At 42.7% G+C, this 20,179-nt stretch overlaps 1 protein-coding gene and 1 long non-coding RNA gene across 7 annotated transcripts in view; one reads left to right on the forward strand and one right to left on the reverse strand.

Annotated features, from left to right (window-relative positions):
* The window catches only part of gabrg2 (gamma-aminobutyric acid type A receptor subunit gamma2), a 91,964-nt gene that overhangs the window by 57,984 nt on the left and 13,801 nt on the right, over nt 1-20,179 (forward strand). For all 6 annotated transcript variants that reach the window (XR_012598349.1, XR_012598348.1, XM_074672842.1 and 3 more), the window contains exons 7-8: nt 16,512-16,664; nt 19,620-19,825. Coding sequence is in view for 4 of the 6 variants with exons in the window: in XM_074672842.1 (XP_074528943.1) it covers nt 16,512-16,664; nt 19,620-19,825 (359 nt within the window). In the remaining 2 variants the exon portion in view is untranslated. The remainder of the gene's footprint in view (nt 1-16,511; nt 16,665-19,619; nt 19,826-20,179) is intronic.
* The window catches only part of LOC141792076 (uncharacterized), a 143,003-nt gene that overhangs the window by 26,366 nt on the left and 96,458 nt on the right, over nt 1-20,179 (reverse strand). The window contains exon 3 of the long non-coding RNA XR_012598350.1: nt 4,389-4,462. This is a non-coding gene — a long non-coding RNA (uncharacterized LOC141792076). The remainder of the gene's footprint in view (nt 1-4,388; nt 4,463-20,179) is intronic.

Genomic DNA, 20,179 nt, shown 5'->3' on the forward strand with positions numbered 1-20,179 from the left:
CTTTTTTGAAATTTAGGAAAAAAGTTCTTTTTTTTGAATTTCTGTAAATTTTAATTTTCTAAAATTTTAGATTTTTTCTTAATTACTTAAGTTCTATTTTTTCAAAAAAAAATGCAAACTTTCAAAAATTTTACAATTACTTAAAAAAACTAAGCAAACTTTTGAAATTATTCTTTTGCCAATTTAAATTTTTTTTGCAAATATTTGACCTTTTAAAAATTTCTTGAAAACTTTTGCAACTTATTCAATTTTTTTTTTTAATTTATGAAATTATCAATTCTTTTTTATTTTTTCAAAATATTTGCTAAATTATTAAAAAAGTAAAAAAAAAGACACCACCTGTACAGTTTTATAAACACAAAAAACTTCTTGTTAAAATAATTATTCTTACAATTTTAACTATTTTTAGAATTTTATTCACTTTTTTGTCTTTGCTGTGGAAAAAAAAAAAAAACAGATTTTGTGGCTCCTTAAATACTTTATTTCAGGTGTGTTAAGGCAAAATGGCTCCTATGAAAGTAAAGGTCGCAGACGACTGGTCTGATGCATACACTATGGTTCATTTCAAAGAATGAAAACAACACTTGTGCACAGTCTGATATAAGCTCTGCAGAACTTTCTGGGCTCTTTACCCTTCTCAGATGAACGAGGCGACATACCTTTGGCACAAAAATCATAAATCAAAGTTCTTCTGTTTCTTATTAACACATTCCTGACATGCTGCACTGTGACTTTTTTTTCTGAGGAAGATTTGTTCAAGTCAAACTCTGCGTACCATTTATTAAAACAAAGAGAGCATTAGCAAAGATCAACTTCATGTAAACAAACTGGTCATTTTTAATCAACCTGTGTGAGCTAACCAAAGGAAACCCAGGCTGAACTCAAAGAGGATCTGAAGAGGGAAACAGAGACAGGAAAACACACGCTGACCCTGAGGCCTGAGACCGTCACAGAGAGGGTTCGTGTTAAAATGTAAAACCTAAAATAAAATGCAGAAACCTTCCATCCATCGCTCTGACTGCATCTCTGAGAATAATCAAACCCACAGATCCTTTTTCTGAGCACATTCAGAAAGCTAAAGCTACATTCAGCATCCTGGATCCTCATCTCCTCAGATTCATTTATTTTAAGCATCGTTTTCAGAGAAACAGGAGTTGGACCAACACGTCCGCTGAGTCCTGTCGCCCGGCCAGAACAGAAACACAAAACGAGCCCAAAACGCTGAAATATATTCAACGTGGAGCGAGGAGCGTGAGCTGCATTTTAGGACATGGAGCTTATGTAATGAGTGAGAATCGCATGTGTGAGCGTGCAAATAAGAAATAATGAAGCCATTTTTAGACAAGGTGTGCTGGAACGAAAGGAGAAAATGAAGCGAGACGGGGAGAGGAGGAGGAAGGAGCGGTTGGTGGACGTGTCAGCATCGTTGTTTGTAATGTGGCGTGATGGGAGCAGAGTCACCGATGGAGTCTGCTGCTCTGGACGTGTGTGTGACCATGTCAAACAATTTAGGAGACAAGTGACACAGCAAACAGACGAGTGTCACAGAAAACAAGAAGTAAGGGTTTTTTTTTAAAGGTGGATTGCTGAGTCAGCAACTTCCAGAGTAGTTTGGGTTGAGATTTTTCCATAGTTATTGATAAATTCAGATTTATTTTGAATACTGACCTTTCTGCCGCTTTAACTCCTGATTGCATGGCCAAAAGATGCAGCAAAACTGACCGAATTTGGCACAAAATTCAGTCATGGCAAAAAAAAATGTGAATCCATTGGTTTTGCAACAATAAGTGCTCCATAGCATAACCCAAAAATCAGAAAAAAATCAGCCCTTCCCAAACCCACCAACATCCCTAATAGAAAGGAGTTACGCTGCAAAAAATTAAATCTTATGAAGTGTTTTTGTTTTATTTTCAGTAAAAAGTGTCTCATTATACTTGATAGGAGCCACATTCAACCTTTCAGTTCAGGAAAATGTGATGTTTAATGTTATTTAAAGACAAAAATTAGGTTTGAATTACTTGAAATAAGTAAAAAAAAATTGCTAAGAGAACAAGACAAAAAAATAAAAATTTGCTTGAAACTAGAATAATTTCTTAATACAAGAAACTTTTCTTTTATTGTTCCATTGGCAGATTTTTTTCACTTGTTAGAAGCGATTCAGACCTCATTTAGTTTTTGAATAACTTGAAACAAAACATTTCTGTGGACTGCTCTGGTGAATATGGCTCATATCAAGTCTAAAAGTCATTTTTACTTAAAATTAGACTAAAACACTTGATAAGATTTCAGTTTTTGCAGGATAGGGCCAATCCCAATTAGCCAATTAACTCTTTCTTCTCCCCCTCCATATTAACCCTTAGGCCCTGTTTACACAACAACGTTTCATCTGAAAACGCAGTGAAAAAATTTTACACGGAAACTCTGATGGACTGAAAACGCTGTAGTAAGCATGCCAGGCCTGTAGGTGGTGCTATAACTGTCTTGTCCAGAAGCAGCTTTTGGTAGACATAGATCTTACGTTCCCAATAACGATGGATGGAAGGACAGGTCCATGTCGTCACTTCTTAGCTCACACCTGAGAACCAGCACGTTATCCTCACCTCCTTCTCCTCACCTTGTGGGAAACATCTGGCCTAGCACCAGTTAGCATTGACATGCTACAGGCTGCTAACAGCTGATTTCACATGTAAACAATGCAGCCATGGTTACATGTAGGATCTCCAGACAAACACAGGAGAAAAAGTAGTAAAAATATCACTGAAGACACAAAAAGTTTGGTGTCCATGACCAACAAATGAGCCAAACAAAGTGATGATCCACTCCAAATACTAAGATGACGAAAAAGAGACAAAGAAATTACAAGCAACAGACAAAGAAGAGAGAGCTGCTGCAACAGGCAGCTACTTGGGCAGCGCCTAGCAACAGAAATATCTGTCTGATTGTTCATGAAACACAGTTCATTGTAGTGAAGCCTGGATCTACAGCGCTGTAGCTACCAGGGCTGGGACGATACATTATTCTCCTGATTCGATTCTTTTACGATTCTTGAGGTGCTGATTTCATTTAAATAAATTAGATTATTTGATATTTCCAACTTTGGGGTTTTTAGTTTGTTTTTTGAACACCAGACCAAGATAAAAAGTTGAACAACAAAATCTACAGACTGTAACTGGAGCCATATTTTCCCCAAAAATGCACATCACATAAGAGTCAGATTTTAGGATTTGTTGAGGGGATCTGACGTCTCGAGTTTTTACAACTCAGCTCATAAACAAAGGCTAAAACGAAGAAATTGCTTTCAAAAAAAAAAAAAAAATCCTGATACTAGGATACATCTTTATTTTTTGTCTCCCACCCCTAGTGGCTGTTATTAGCTAAAGCAGCGTTAGCTAGATCATCGTAACAAGCAATTTCAAAACACAACCAACAATTCAAAACATGGCTAATGTTTGCACGGAGCAGCAAAGAATCTGATATCTGATAAAAATTCTCCATTGGCCCCGTTTACACAACGGCATTTCATCTGAAAATGCTAAAACGCAGTGAAAAATACAAGAAAATGCTGTAGCAAGCATGCCAGGCCTGTAGGTGGTGCTATAACTGTCTTATCAAGAAGCAGCTTTTGGTAGATCTCCACTGAGGAAGAGTTGGGTTGATCAGGTGGTGTGTTGGTGAAGCCACTTTCAAAAGTTTGTGTTTTAGGTCGACTAAAACGTCGTTTCCATGGAAACGTGAGGCTGAAACACAGCAAAACTTTTGGGTTTCACCCTAAAACTGTTGTTGTGTAAACGGACCATAAGTTTAAAGTCTGGTCCTGGTTTATCTTCCTAACAAGGACTGTGTGTGTAGCCCTCCACCTTCACTTGACGTGCACGTGCAAAACCAGGAGCTAAGCAGTGAGATTGGGATTGGCCTTTACTCTCAGCTGTACCTAAATCTAGCTGTGAAAATTTAATCAAACACACTTTTATTGGAACTTAATCTTGACTAATTTGTGTTAAATCAGGTTTTTTTTTTCTGACTGACCCTCTGCTACCCCCTCTGAGCCAGTTTTTCCTGGCTGGTCGAGGAAAAGGCCCAATCGTGAGTGTTTGAGTGAGCGTTCAGGAGCAGATCCCATAGTTTCTAATTGGGCCCTGCTCCCTCTCTCCCTGCCTCTCCTAAAATCTTTAAATAATAGTAGGAAAACAGTTTTGGCAGCTACTTACTACCTGTCATAAATCCTGCTAACAGCCTGCGCTCAATAATCTGAGAGCTATTAGCGCGTCTGAGGGAGGATAATCATCTGTCTCCGTCACATTCGCTACAACGCTAACAACAAGGCAATCAAACGCCGCAGCCTCCTGTCTGCTGTTTAATCGCGCCGCTGTGCCGCCGCAGTTACTCACCATGACAATGCTGTGCCTTGTTTGCCGTGACATCATCTCGCCACCCACTGTCGGGAGGGGAAATCAGCGCTAGCCTGTGGAGACGACAACGCAGAAAGAGGAAGGAGTTAATCAGCGGCACATCGCCCCGAGCCGTGTCACAGGAAGTGGTGACTTAACGTTTCTCTGTAAGTATTGTTGACCCTGGCGTGCAGCCGCGGCGTCACCCAGGTCATTAGCAGCTCCTGTCTCCCTCACACACACACTCACACACACTCACACACACACAGGCGTGCAGCAGAGAGCCCGCTGTCACCTCTGATTCAGACGACCCCTGACAGGAGAGGAGCTCAGTGCGACGGCCTGTCAGCGTCTCCGCTCTGCGCCTGGCTCGTCTCCCCTCAGCGGACATCCAGCATGTGCCTCAGGTCTCTCCTGCCCGTCCGTATCCGCAGCAATTTACAGTCTGTCTGCCAGCGCCATCATATCCTCATGTGACAGCTTTTTTTTCCTCTTTCCTGCGGGTCAGCAGTCTGAATAACCACGTTTCTACCCTGCAAACTCCTCTGTGGCTTTCTGCAATCACCTCCAGCTGCACGAGTCCAGAGCGCCGACACCGCGTCTCATAATAATCAAACATCCATCTTTTTTCATACATTTCCTCTGAAGAGAGGGCTCACACACACATCTGATCCCCTCTTCCTCCTCTGTGTGTGTGTGTGTGTCTGCGGCGTTTAACAACAAAGCGTGGCTGTTTTCTGATGAATGATCATCCCGCCAAGTTTTTATTGCTTTCCGTAGATTACATCAGCTCCTAGTAAATGGCTTTGCCAGAGAAACGTGTGATCCTAATAAAAATACTTCAAACCACATCTCAATACAAACACACGTCCTCAGCTGTTGTCTGCATGCTGGATTTCTATTTATTTATTAATTTCTTTGTGCTCACAGCTGCTGTCAGCGTTTTTCATTCATGACTTACTGTGAGTTCACACCAAAAGAGCCAAAAGCGACAAAAGAGGCTAGCACGCCAGAAGTTAATCCATTTTCAGCCCAGCGTCCTGAGCGTCCTGAGCGGCTAAAGCGTCCTGAGCGTCCTGAGTGGCTAAAGCGTCCTGAGCATCCTGAGCAGCTAAAGCGTCCTGAGTGGCTAAAGCGTCCTGTGCATCCTGAGAGTCCTGAGCGTCCTGAGTGGCTAAAGCGTCCTGAGTGGCTAAAGCGTCCTGAGCGTCCTGAGTGGCTAAAGCTTCCTGAGCGGCTAAAGTGTCCTGAGTGGCTAAAGCGTCCTGAGTGGCTAAAGCGTCCTGAGCGTCCTGAGTGGCTAAAGCGTCCTGAGCGGCTAAAGTATCCTGAGCGGCTAAAGCAGCTAAAGCGTCCTGAGTGGCTAAAGCGTCCTGAGCATCCTGAGTGGCTAAAGCTTCCTGAGCGGCTAAAGTGTCCTGAGTGGCTAAAGCGTCCTGAGCGTCCTGAGCGACTAAAGTATCCTGAGCGGCTAAAGTATCCTGAGCGGCTAAAGCGTCCTGAGTGGCTAAAGAATCCTGTGTGGCTAAAGTATCCTGAGCGGCTAAAGCGTCCTGAGCGGCTAAAGCGTCCTGAGCGGCTAAAGCGTCCTGAGTGGCTAAAGCAGCTAAAGCGTCCTGAGTGGCTAAAGCAGCTAAAGCGTCCTGAGTGGCTAAAACGTCCTGAGCGGCTAAAGCGTCCTGAGTGGCTGAAGCAGCTAAAGCATCCTGAGTGGCTAAGACGTCCTGAGTAGCTATAGCGTCCTGAGTGGCTAAAGCTTCCTGAGCGGCTAAAGCGTCCTGAGTGGCTAAAGCGTCCTGAGTGGCTAAAGCGTCCTGAGCGTCCTGAGTGGCTAAAGCGTCCTGAGCGGCTAAAGTATCCTGAGCGGCTAAAGCAGCTAAAGCGTCCTGAGTGGCTAAAACGTCCTGAGCGGCTAAAGCGTCCTGAGTGGCTAAAGCAGCTAAAGCATCCTGAGTGGCTAAGACGTCCTGAGTAGCTATAGCGTCCTGAGTGGCTAAAGCTTCCTGAGCGGCTAAAGAGTCCTGAGCAGCTAAAGCGTCCTGAGCGGCTAAAGTATCCTGAGCGGCTAAAGCGTCCTGAGCGGCTAAAGTATCCTGAGCGGCTAAAGCGTCCTGAGCATCCTGAGCGTCCTGAGCGTCCTGAGTGGCTAAAGCGTCCTGAGTGGCTAAAGCGTCCTGAGCGTCCTGAGTGGCTAAAGCTTCCTGAGCGGCTAAAGTGTCCTGAGTGGCTTAAGCGTCCTGAGTGGCTAAAGCGTCCTGAGCGTCCTGAGTGGCTAAAGCGTCCTGAGCGGCTAAAGTATCCTGAGCGGCTAAAGCAGCTAAAGCGTCCTGAGTGGCTAAAACGTCCTGAGCGGCTAAAGCGTCCTGAGTGGCTAAAGCAGCTAAAGCATCCTGAGTGGCTAAGACGTCCTGAGTAGCTATAGCGTCCTGAGTGGCTAAAGCTTCCTGAGCGGCTAAAGCGTCCTGAGCAGCTAAAGCGTCCTGAGCGGCTAAAGTATCCTAAGCGGCTAAAGCGTCCTGAGCGGCTAAAGTATCCTGAGCAGCTAAAGGGTCCTGAGCGGCTAAAGTATCCTGAGTGGCTATAGCGTCCTGAGTGGCTAAAGCAGCGAAAGCGTCCTGAGTGGCTAAAGCAGCTCAAGCGTCCTGAGTGGCTATAGCGTCCTGAGTGGCTAAAGCGTCCTGAGCGGCTAAAGCGTCCTGAGCGGCTAAAGCGTCCTGAGCGGCTAAAGCATCCCGAGCGGCTAAAGCATCCTGAGTGGCTAAAGTATCCTGAGCGGCTAAAGCATCCTGAGCGGCTAAAGCGTCCTGAGTGGCTTAAGAATCCTGAGCGGCTAAAGCGCCCTGAGCGGCTAAAGCATCCTGAGTGACTAAAGAATCCTGAGCGGCTAAAGCGCCCTGAGCGGCTAAAGCGTCCTGAGGGGCTAAAGCTTCCTGAGCGGCTAAAGCGCCCTGAGCGGCTAAAGCGTCCTGAGGTGCTAAAGCTTCCTGAGCGGCTAAAGCGCCCTGAGCGGCTAAAGCGTCCTGAGGGGCTAAAGCTTCCTGAGCGGCTAAAGCTTCCTGAGCGGCTAAAGTATCCTGAGCGGCTAAAGCGTCCTGAGCGGCTAAAGTATCCTGAGCGGCCAAAGCGTCACCAGATGAGAAGTTGAGCCTCATCAACTTTATTCTAATTAGCTGTGACACAGTATAGCGGCAAACGGTGGCAACCAATCAGAGTAGAGATGTCCTTGGACCGAGCGGGCCCTAAAGAACAACACATGTATCTTCGGTTCCTGGTTCAGTTTTGGAAACAGAAAAGCTCATAAACTGTGTTCAGGCTCATCCTGTTCTTTTTAATGTCGCCTTTTTAGCTACAGACACCAACAACAACAACAAAAACTGTGTGGTGGAGGAGGTAGATTGTTTTGGAGAGTTAAAAAAATGAGCAGTTATATCAGAAAATAGTGAAGTGAAGTGTAGTCTGTGGCTAAGACGTAGCCTAGCCTAGCATGCTAGCATTTCTTGCTTCATCTGAATGAGATGACACCAGGGCTCCAGACGAACTTTGTTCAGCAACGATCTGAGGTTTACACCAGGGGGGGAGGTTACTTTGGCTTCGTACCAGACTGTGCGCCAGGATCTGAACGGACGGCGGTGACCTGGTTTTCACTTCCTGTTTTGGGCGACTTTTTTCTTCCCTGAGGATTTATCTTTCATTTCTTGTGGATCAAGGTCGTTTTGTGTTATGGACTTAAGAGGACCAGAAAAAAACAGGATTAAAGGAGCGTTTAAAACAGTGTGAAGAAGGACAGCTTGTGTTTTTTTGTTAGTTGGAACTTTTTCATGATTTTGGTTTTATGAACATTGAGATTATAGTTTTATTTTAGTTGTGATTTATCACCACAGAATTTTCCAAACTGTAAAGTTTGATATCGTGGATAAATTAATATTGTCTCCTTTGTAAACTGCTACCTGTCTGTCAATCTGCTGGTGACTGATCAGATGGTGATTTTATTATGTTCATGCTTTAAACTGAAGTTGAACAACAGGAAGCAGCTGCTGCTGTGAAGAAGTCGCTGTGCAGCTCCTTTAACTGACAAACACGGTTTTACTCTGACGTCAGTCACGTGACCAGCGGACAAAGTGGCTAAAACATTCAGCCACTTTGTCCGCTGTCAGCTTTCTCTGGCGTGCTCGCTGCTTTTGCCTCTTTTGGTGTGAACGCACCGTTACGAACAGAAAGAGATGAGTTGAAGTGATTGCGACACAGTTATCACCCTGAGACGATAGGATTGAGGAAATTTGGTTTGTTTAGAAACCGTGATGACAAAAAGCAGCGTCTGAACGCTCGAGTGTTCTCGTTACTTTAAGAATCAGAGCATGAAGTTGACCGGATGCTTATGAAGGAGTTTGGACGGGTTCACGCCACACGTGGGCGCCATGTGAGGCGGTGTGATCGCTGTTTGACAGCCTCTCTTTCAGTGTATGTGTAGATTTAACCTGCGGGGCAGCAGCTCAGGAAAAGAAGGAGTAGTGTGTGTTTCTCTCCGTGGACCCTGTGAGAACCCAGCGTGAACAATCTTGTGAACGCACCCCGGTCTGTTGGCGTTGACAGATGGAGCGCTGGGGCCGGGGCCGGTCTGAGGGCGCCCGTCAGGAGGAGCGCCGGCACAAAGGCCGCCATGCTGCATCCTGATGTGGAGCTACGTGACGTGTTTCCACACATCTGTGAACACGCTTTAACACGAGAGGGAAACTTCTCCTACGGCAGAGGCAAAAACTGTGGAGTGTGAAGTCTGCGTCAGTATGTTTATATTTTAAGGCTGATGTCGATAATATCACACAGGGAGGCTGATAACTGATACCAGGAGCTGATGTTTGTTTGCAGTAAAAGTGAAAATATTGGCGTCAAATGTAAAATAACACAAACTCCAACTCTAGCTTTGTTTATTTATGTTTATTTTAAGGATACCCTCATTAAACAGTTCTGTGTCTCAGTGGGTTTTATCTAGTTAAATAAAAATAAATTAATCAATGCAGACTTAGATAAACCTGTTCTGGGATGTTTAATATGGGTTGATTTTAATTTTAATTAAATTTAATTTTTAATTTAAAGTGTCTGGCTGATACCAGCCTTTTTTTATGGTATCAGTATTTGTAAAGGTTGCTGACACCAGCAGCTGATTGTGTTGAGTGAGTCCTCCTCACCAGTAGTTGGCGCTACATTGCTGCAGTTTGACACCACAGCAGAAACCTCCACTCTGAGAATATGAGACGATGCTGAAGTGCTAAAATCTGCTGTTCCTCCAGTGCCCACTAGAGGCTGGCTCTGGAAGTACAGGAAGTCACAAACACACCAAGCCAAAAAAAGCTGTTTTCAAAGCAGAAATTAACCTTTTTACAGCCTGGTTCAAAAAACGTCTCCTGTCTGAGTCGATAGTTTTACTACCAGCTCCCACTGTACGGGGGGAATGTTTTTCTAACTCGGTCGTTCAGAGGATATTAAGATCAAGAGCTCCCCCAATAAGAGGCACAGCTCAGGGTCACGTGACCAACAGGCGCCTATGGCTGTAGGCTAAACCCTTGCCACTACCAATATGGCCGCTACAGCCGATCTGCTTCATTTTCCGTTTCAGAAACAGACGGGGGACATCAGGGAGACTACGTCCATGTTTTAAACAGACTGTGGTTAAGTCCTGTTCAGACAACATGAATGAACCAGGAAGAGTTACAGCTTTAACTGTTTTATTTTAGCTTTTGTTGATTTATCTATAAGGAATCATAAACTTAAAGAGCTGTTTGTGTTTTATTTTGGATTAATGTCAGAGTGACTGAGCTGTCCCTGTCCAAAATCATCCGTCACTTTTAATTTGAATTTTATGTTTAAACCAGTGGTATCAGTGAGTACTCAGGAGGTAGTACTCGTACTGGTATCAGTCTGAAAACAGTGGTATCAAACGTCCCTAACTCCACGATGGAGACAGAGCAGATTCTGCAGACAGAGAGCTGTGACTGACTTCTCATCGGCCGGCAGATTTTAAAAACAGTGAAAATACCGATGTGATTTGATTTATTTAGGATCCACTGTTAGTTACAGCAAATATGCAGCAGCTGTTCTTCTGATATACCTCCGAATGCTGATAATCAGCCTGGCTGGTTGTATCTGACATTTCTGAATCTTCAAAGGTTTGTTTCCCTTGGCCTTTGTCGCTGGGCGCCTTCTCACCGTGGATTGACGTTGACTCTAATAATTTGCTGTTCAACTTCCAAGAAAGCAAAGACGGGGTGCTGAAAACTTTTCCCAAACTTTCTTGCAAGCTGAGAAGTTTGCAGATTCTCTCAAAGCTGTCTTTATTCACTTTTTTGTGTCTTTCTCACTAGAGATGCACCAATCACAATTTTCCAGTCGATCACCGATCTTTAAAAAGCCTGACCTGCCGATAGCGATGTATTTTTTTTAATAACTGACAGCATATACCTTCAGTGTCTAATCTTATTCTTTTGAAAATCATTGATCAATACCTGTGAAACAATAAAATCTTTATTTTCTAACTTCAACAACCAATAAAGTGTCCTGAGTTTTAGTCTCAGAGCTAAAAGCAACACTGGCTGTCAGACCTTCCTGCTGGTTTATAAGATCAGTTTTAGTTTAAGGATAGTCTGATCACTGACCCCCCAAAATTAAAGAAATCGGCATTGATCACATTATCTCCCTTTTCCTATGAGCGTAAAAAAAAACAGGTCTTTGTCGTACAGTAACTTTCAAAATGAACACAAAAACTGGGATTTGGCAAGACTCCAAATGAAACCATTATTTTTACCCATGAACCGTTTCAGATAGACTCGTGTGTAATTGTAAACAGTGACGTGTTTGATGCTGGAGTGATGTTAGTGAACCTTAAGTCTCCAGGTTACGTCCTGTTATGTTGCTCAGCCTAATATTTTTTACAGTTTCACACAGCACATGACCCTGATCAGAGCTTTTTCTCTGGTTTTCACCCTTAAACCCTGATGATCCAGAGACAGGAGTCAGACACGGTTTGTTTTGTGTGTGATGATGGACTAGAAGACGCTCTGAAGCAGAGTTTTCCTCAAACACCGATTCATCACAGAGAGACACCAGAGACAGTATGATGAGAGGAGTTTTATATTTAGATAACGTGATTACACGTCTTCCTGTTGGTCAGTACGAAGCAGAGATGAGATCTGCTGAGATCAGAGGCTCAGAGAAGACAAACTGAACTCCTGACGTAGGAGATTGATGTTGAAATTTGTCAGAATTATAAAAACACAGACCGTTTTAAACCCAGTTTAATGTGAACTCCAGTGAAATCCAAACTGAGAGTTAAAGTGAATCCTCCTCTAACTGCGGCGTGTTTACCTGTTGGGACCAATTATCGAGCTGCAAACGTTTTAAAGTGGATCAGGACGCCGTTAACAAACACATGCATCACGCCGCGCCGTAATGGCAGGCGCTCTGATACAGATACATCAGCCCGCCAGGATCCAGGGCCGCGGTCGATAACGCCCTCTCAAAGTGTCTTCCTGGCAGGCACTGCGGCCTCTAATGAAAGCGGCGAGCAGACGAAGAGACGAGGGTCTCACACGCCGACCTCGCCCCTGTGGTGGAAACCCCATTATCATTAAGAGCGTGAGCTAATGCGAAGGAGGCGGCGAGCTGCTGACCAAGCTGGAAGGAGTGTATTAACGCGCAGTTTCTCCGCTGTCAGGGGTCCGCGTTTGGGCCCCTGCTAATGTGATGGTAATAAAAGGCTAATGGTGGGCCGCCGGCCCCTGAGAGCCGCCGTCATGTGCTCCACGCGCTCCTCCAAAGCTCGCGGCGTGCTGTAATGTGCCTCCACCTGCCCGCATCAGCAGAAAACACCCACACAGGCGGCGGTGTGAGCGGGAGCGCTCAGGCTGCTGGTTATTGGTTTGTTTAACGACGCCGTCGATGGACGGGGGAACAAGGTGCATGCTGGGATGAGAGGGGAAAGCTGGGTGTGTATCCGGACAGGACGAGGACGCCGTCAGACGTGACAGACAGTGACAGCCTGGTCCGGGCGCCGCTCTGTCGCTCATTAGCACACACACACACAGATGTTAGCTGCTCCCGCTAAACTGCAGAGTGTGGCGAGCGGCGTCCTCAGGAGGAGCGTTATCAGCCAGCTGCTCGGGCCCCAGCTGCTGAGGGTGCTAAAACACACACACACACACACACACACACACACACACACACACACACACACACACACACACACAGCGCCGCAGGTCACACGCCTCAGCGAGAGGCCGGGGGAGGTTCCCGACACCGTTAGCTGAACGATGTTAATCAATTAGCTGACAACGGCGTGAGCTGGAGCCAGCTCGGACCTGGACCAGCCCAGACCTGGACCAGCCCAGACCTGGACCAGCCCAGACCTGGACCCAGAGACACAGACAGACCACTACATCAGTGGACGTGGACAGAAGATGGAGACGACTGACAGGAACAGACGTTTTATGGAGGCTAAGAGCGCGTGAGGATTTTTCCTCCGTGTTTGTTTATTTCCTCCTCACCGCGCTAAAAGGTGCGATCATGAGCGCGTCTGTGCACGTGTGCTTCATTTTGAACAGGCGGCCAGATGAGGCCCACGCTGGGTCAGGTCTTTGTGGGCTCAGCCGACCTCCACCTCCTCACACCAACATCTGCCGGGGTCAGACGGGAGCCAGGGAGGCTCAGCGTGTGCTGGATGCTGGTGCTCAGGCTCCAGCTTAGCACGGAGGGGAAGGGATGTGTGTGTGTGTGTGTGTGTGTGTGTGTGTGTGTGTGTCCAAGTCCAGCTCTGTGAATGGAAAACGAGCAGCGTGGAGTCCGGTCATGTGTTGATTGGTTGGTGGTTTAGCCGCCTGTCACACAGCGCGGTGCTGCCGTTGTCTTCACAGACGGAGGAAACGTTAACGTGTTTCCAGTCTTCCCAGTTTCAGACTCTGACCATCGGTAACTACCAGAGCCGGGCCGATAATCGGGCCGATTATAGCCTGGCACAGAACAATCAACATGGGCCAAATGTAGCCGATTATAAAAATGTTTGCTGCGGGAAGACATGCCAGGAAGAGCTTTCAAGGTTTTTTCATGTACGTTTTAAAGAGTGTGTCACAAGGTTTAACGTCGTGTAAGTGGCACCTCTGTAAAATAAACAAAGATGTATGTAACAGTAAATTCACACGTCCACCATAATCTAAAGACTATAAAACAGCGTTTTAACACTGTGTTAGTTGCTTTTTGTGAGATAAACAGAGTTAATGTTACTGTTAATTCACACGTCCACCGTTATCTAATGTTAGTTTATTTGACCTGGCTCACTTCGACATCAAAGCCTCGGTCAACAGATTACTAAGCTAAAATGAAACTACATTACATGTTAATGACCATCAAACCGCAGTTCGATGCTATTTGTCATATATGCCTGTTCACATCAGGGTAGGACAGTGTTTCTCAGATTTTTTCAGACCAAGGACCACTTATTCCCCCAGAAAAGTCTTGCGGACCACCACGAGCTAAATAGCCCCAGAACAACACCCAGAGAACAAACTAATCTGCTATAAACTCGAATCATACATGTTACAACTTGCTAAGGCTGCAACTAACGATTGTTTTGAAAATGGATTATACACCAATTATTTTTATGATCAAAATTATACATTTTATTTCTTTAATTCTCTTTATTCAGAACTAGTTTTTTTCAAAATGACAGAGACGAGAGTAAAAAAGTGAACTCATTTCCTCATAGTTTGGTCTTTTGTTTGTTGTTTTATTTTAGAATGAGGGAGAAAATGGACCTGAAAATCTGAGTATAACTGTATTACTGATATATTATTCTAAAATACTAAAGGTATAATACGGCGTTTTAACATCATGTAAGTTTCATCTTTGTGAAACGATAGATGCATTATGTAACTGTTTACATGTTTACAGTTTGAAAACTTTATTTTTGTATTTTTATTTTCATTGTATATTGCCTTATTAATCATTGTGTGTTTACAGTTTAATTTTTTCCTTTTTATCATTGTGTGTTTACATTTTGACTTATTTTAATTCATTATTGTGTTTAAAGTTAAACTTTTTTATTTATCATTGTGTTTCTACAGTTTGATTTCTCCTATTTGTCATTGTGTTTTTAAAGTTTGACTTTTTTTTCTACTTACTGTGTTTAAAGTTTGACTTCTTTATTCATTATTGTGTTTACAGCTTGTTTTTATTTATCATTGGTTTAAACTACAGTTCTCATGTTGACAGTTTTATAATTAAAGTTCCTTGTTTTAATTTAGTAGTTTTCTGTCTCTGTCTTGAATCATATGGTATTATAATAATTTGTGTTCATATACAGTAAATATCCTGTGTATATCAATGAATTTATTAAATATATCAGCTGATAAATAGTATATCTGTGGATATTTGGATATCAGCTTTTTTCTGCCCCCAGTATCGTTATCGTTATCGGCCCCAATAATCCAGTATCAGTCGGGCTCTAGTAACTTGGACCAACCTTTCAGTCCATTACGTCTTCGACCTTCATAAAGTCGTACGAACTTTTGTTCCTCACCACTTTTAATCAAACACAGAGGAAAAAACGCACTCATCATCTTCGTCAGTCCTGCTCTGGCTGCTTTTATTTTGCAGCTCTTCATAAATTCTCTTATTTTTAAAGCCGATGATGAATAAGCCCCATGATAAATTACTGATCTGCTAATTTTATATTCAGCCCCTCAGCTTATTCAGTTCATACTCACAACAACTCCTCTAATCCCTTAATCACACCTTAAAACCAGAGACAGCCAGGCTTTGTCAGCGCCTGCTCCCCAACAGACGCTGTTTTACTCCGAGCTGTGGTTTGATTATTTCACTCTGAGCTCAAAGACCTGCATTTATCCCTCTGCTCTTTATTCTGTCTGATCAGAATCTTCACTTTGTCTCTTTTTGTTTGTTTTTAAGCTTTTTTGTTTCCTTTTGTCCAAACCAAAGTCTATTTCACTTATTTATTATTTTTTATTTATTATTTTAATTTGTTTGTCCCTCTACTGTGAAAGCGACCTTGGGTTCTTTGAAAGGCGCTATATAAATTTAAGTTATTATTATTATTATTATTATTATAATTATTATTATTTTTTGCTCTTTAAATGTTTGATTAATTATTTCTTCCTTAATCACTTTATTATTCCTTTACTTTTATTGGAAATAAAAGCGACTACCAACAAATCTAAAGACTTTTCTGGAGTTTGGAGGCTGGGGTGTAAACGTAAACATGAGAAGACGTCTTTATGTTAACGAATCATGCTAACACTCGTCTCTTTTGGTCGTTTTTGGTCCTAACAAAATCCTGATGAACTGACCTGTCACTTGTTTGTAACTGTTGTTTTGCACGTTTGCTGCATTTTTTGTTGTTAATTGTCAGAAAACTGCTCAGAGCGGAAACAAACTACAGCTGAAAAAAAGGGGAAACACTTTACTTTAGAGGTCTGCAAATTTCATCGCACTTAGGCAAGAATTCGCCAAAGTTTTTTTCTTATTTCTCCCCGAAATTTCATGAGAATTTGGTGAAAATAAGCACAAAACTTCTGCTGTATCATGTAAGACATTATCGGCCAGAGGAAACTGTGAACCTAACTTCTGTTTATCACCTGCTCCTCTTCTCATTTTGCGCTGGGTTGTGATTTAATTTCAAACAAATGATTTGCTAATCGTCACCTTCTTACCTCGCAACGTGGACTACATTTCAAAGAAACTGGAAAAAAAAAAATACAGTAACCAACCAACTGTGACTTGGGACAATAAATTGGGACATTTCTTTAAAGAAGTTATGAGCTTATTTCAAAGAAATAAGAAAAAACTTTGTCTAATTATTACCTAAGTGTGATTAAATCTGTGCACCTCTAAACTAAATGTTACCAATAAAGCTCTAGTTTTGTGCTGTAATGTGTAAGGTCATTTCCTTTTTAGTTAAAACTGGCTTCACAAAGTTGGTAATGAAAAAACGATGGTCTAGGAAGCGGTATCAAAGTGAAAGTGTCTGTATTGAAATTTTCTGAGCCGTCTCCAGCCGTAGATCAGACTTTGTTTCCTCGCCGCGCTCACTCCTCTCCTCCTCCTGATGTTTCCTCTCTCCAGGAGACTACGTGGTGCTGACCGTCTTCTTCGACCTGAGCAGGAGGATGGGCTACTTCACCATCCAGACCTACATCCCCTGCACCCTGATCGTGGTCCTCTCCTGGGTCTCCTTCTGGATTAACAAGGATGCTGTGCCTGCCAGGACGTCGTTAGGTAAGAATGAAAAGCGGATGAAGTTACTGCTGTGACCGTTAAACGCTCTGAGTCCTCCTCCGCTCAGGCCGAGGCTGCGTCTCTCTCCTACAGCCCAAACAAACACATGCTCCAGTTACAGCAGTGAGGCTCATTAGCTGCTGTGGCCTTAATTACTCCCTGCTGTGAAACACATCCTCAACCCTGTGGTGGTCATTCCTCTCATTTTCCATCCTTCCTCCTCCTCCTCGTCCTCCTCCTCGTCCTCGGAGACGGGGCAGCAGCTGAGGAATCCGGTCCGTCTTGATTAGAGGAGCCTACCCTGCCACATGTTTCCATGCATGCCTTAATGAGGCATTAATTATGCAGCACAGGGGCAAAGATGCAGAGCTGCAGCCTCAGCACAACACTAATGCAGGTGGCCTCCTCGCCTCCTCGCCTCCTCGCCTCCTCGCCTCCTCGCTGTGTGCAACAAAAGGACGCAGGAGGAGAAACCAGGGCAGAAGTGGAGGTTTCAAGGAAATTCATCAACTTTTGAACTTGCCCTTGGCGTCCAGTGGACACGCTCCAAAGTTGACTTCGATGCAGTTCCTTATCCCTGAGTCAGCTCTCCTCACGGCTCTGAATCCTGACCTGGAGTCCATGTGACGCGATCATTAGCGAGCATCGCTGAATGTAAAGCAGCCCCCGCAGGCAGAAAGCCTCACTCCACCTCACCATCATCATCATCATCATCATCATCACCACTTCCTGCATCATTAATCTCTCTAAAAATAGCTGCTTTTGTTTGCTCCTCCAGCTCCAGACGTGATTTGCAGTGGAAATAAAAACACTATTAATTCCCGGCTAAAAACCAACCCAGAGTCAAATTTCTTAATTTTCCTTTGAAGGATGAAGCAGGAGCTACGGGAGCCAGGTGGTTCGGAGGAGGATTAATGCAGATGACATAATTCTTAATCCTTCAATGCCATCCAGAAATATATCAATTCACCCACAATGCAGCTGTGTTAATCTTGGTGCAGACTGATGTCTTTCACTTCACGCTGAATTTAGACATAAATAATCTCCTCCCCGTGCACGCTGGCTCTGCTCAGAGGGAGGAGGCGCTCTGCAGACTCTGGTTTGGCAGCGTTTGGGAGATGTGCTGCTGCTAATCTGATATATCAGAGTATAAACACACTTCCTGCTCCTGTGCCGTCACTTCTTCATCTGAAACATCATCACACACAGAGTGATCAGAGACGAGGAGGACAACCAGGCAAAGTCTGCAGGAGCAGGAGAGCGTGGAGCTCAGGAGGGCGGTGAACAGCTGCTGGTTTCTGCCCCGCCCCCTTCACGTGTTCAGACCTCAGTGATAAACTCAGTGATTCCTGATAAATGTGTTTGTGTTAAAACAAAAATCAGCCTTAAAACGTGAAACCTCAGAACAAATCAGCTGATTAAAGGCAGATCTGAAAATACTCTCTGTGCTGTTTCACCTCCCACCATGAGGCCCGTTGGACGGTACATTTTACCTCCTTTCACACATTTAAACTTTATTTCTGCTGCACTTTAAATTTAAGAGCAGATTTATCCCTGAGTTAAAATATGTCTGAGTGCGAAGCCGTAAAGAAAAGAGAAGTTAAAACTCTGGAGGACGAAGACGAGCTTTAAACTCCAGCTTCACCCCACCTCAAGTTTGTTACTTCACTTTATGTTTACGTCTTTAGACTTTGTGATGAAATTATGGCAACACTCCTAAACTGAAACTCATTAATTATACGGCATCTTTCATACGTTCAAACACCCAGCTTCACGAAAGATCAGAGGGCGATAGATAAAGCAAAGGTCACACAAAAAGGTAGAAATTAGATGTGTGCTTCAAGATGAATATTTTAGGCTCTGATGAATACCATTAAATAATAAAAAAATGGATATAAATGAAGAAAAAAATAATTATCCTAAAACAAAATTAAAACAAATAAAAATAACATTAAAGAATATTTTTAAAAGGGCTAATGTAAATAGAAATAAATTAAATTTTGAAAAATTATAATAAAATAAAATAAATAAAAAAATAAATTGATAAAAATGAAGAAAAAAATAAACTCAATTAATAAAAAATAAAGTTAAAACAAAATTTAGCAAAATAAAATTGAAGAATAATTCAAATTTCATTAATAAATAATAATAATAATAATAATAATAATAATAATAATAATAATAATAATAATTATAATAATGATAATAATAAATAAAAAAAAATATATATATATATATATATATATATATATATATATATATATATATATATATATATATATATATATATATATATATAGAGAGAGAGAGAGAGAGAGAGAGAGAGAGAGAGAGAGAGAGAGATAAAATATAGAATTAAATGAGTACCATAAAGCTCTCTGGAGAAAAAAAAATTACCACAGTTCAAGATAATTTTTGGTGTTTTTGTCCTTTATGCACCTCACCACCAAGCACCACCACTCTGCTGACCATGACTTAGCTGAGTTCAACTTTAGGTCTATCACTTGAGGATACAAACTTATCAGATGGATATCAGAAAGTCAGAAGAGTGGGAAAAAAACAATAATTAAAAAAAAATTGAAATTACTTAAACTAAATAAGAAAAAAAAATAACGAAAAGAAAATATAAAGAATAAAGAGAATTAAATAATTTACATAAATTCAAAAAAAGAAGAAGACAAATTGTTATTCAGTTAAATTAAAAAAAATGTAAAAATAAAAAAATAAAAAAATAATAAGTAAAATAATTTGATTCAAATAAATCACAATAAAATTAGGTCAAATAAAATTAATAATAATTTAAATTCATTAATGAAAAAAAAATAGAAAAACATGAAATGAAAAAAAAAAAAGTAGAAATTGGAGTGTGATTGATCAGAACAGCCCTGTGGTCTCTCTGCAGCCGTGTAAAAACCACAGCAGCTAAAGCTAACTGTGTTTGTGTCCTCGTCACAGGCATCACCACTGTGCTGACCATGACTACGCTGAGTACAATTGCCAGAAAATCTCTTCCTAAAGTCTCCTACGTCACCGCCATGGACCTGTTCGTGTCCGTCTGCTTCATCTTCGTCTTCGCCGCGCTCATAGAGTACGGCACGCTGCACTACTTTGTGAGCAACAGGAAGCCCAGCGCCAAAAAGGACAAGAAGAAGAAAAACCCGGTGAGCGTCTTTCTACAACTGTCTGTGTTTTCAGTGAGTCAGAGAAGTTTGTGTTTACCATACGGCTGCTGTGTTTACTAAAGACGATCTGTGTCTAATATCTGCTCAGTGTTTGTGTGATCCTCTATTTAGGTGAAAGATCAACTTCTTCCTCCTCTCTCCTCCTCCTCCTCCTCCTCCTCCTCGCGCTGCAGCACAGCTCTCAGTAAGCCTCAGGAAGAGCTGCACAGCTGAGTGTCCCTAAGGGAGCATCTTCCTGAGGGATACTACGTCAAATTACTCAATGAGCCCGGCGTGGAGCTCAAACCTTTTCCTAATCCACCACACATCTGTCACGCCTGTAATTTAGACCCA

The sequence above is a fragment of the Halichoeres trimaculatus genome, unplaced genomic scaffold (assembly GCF_033239565.1).
Source record: "Halichoeres trimaculatus isolate MK-OKI-2021-1 unplaced genomic scaffold, fHalTri1.1 fHalTri1_scaffold_6, whole genome shotgun sequence".
In the NCBI taxonomy this organism is placed as follows: Eukaryota; Metazoa; Chordata; class Actinopteri; order Labriformes; family Labridae; genus Halichoeres; species Halichoeres trimaculatus.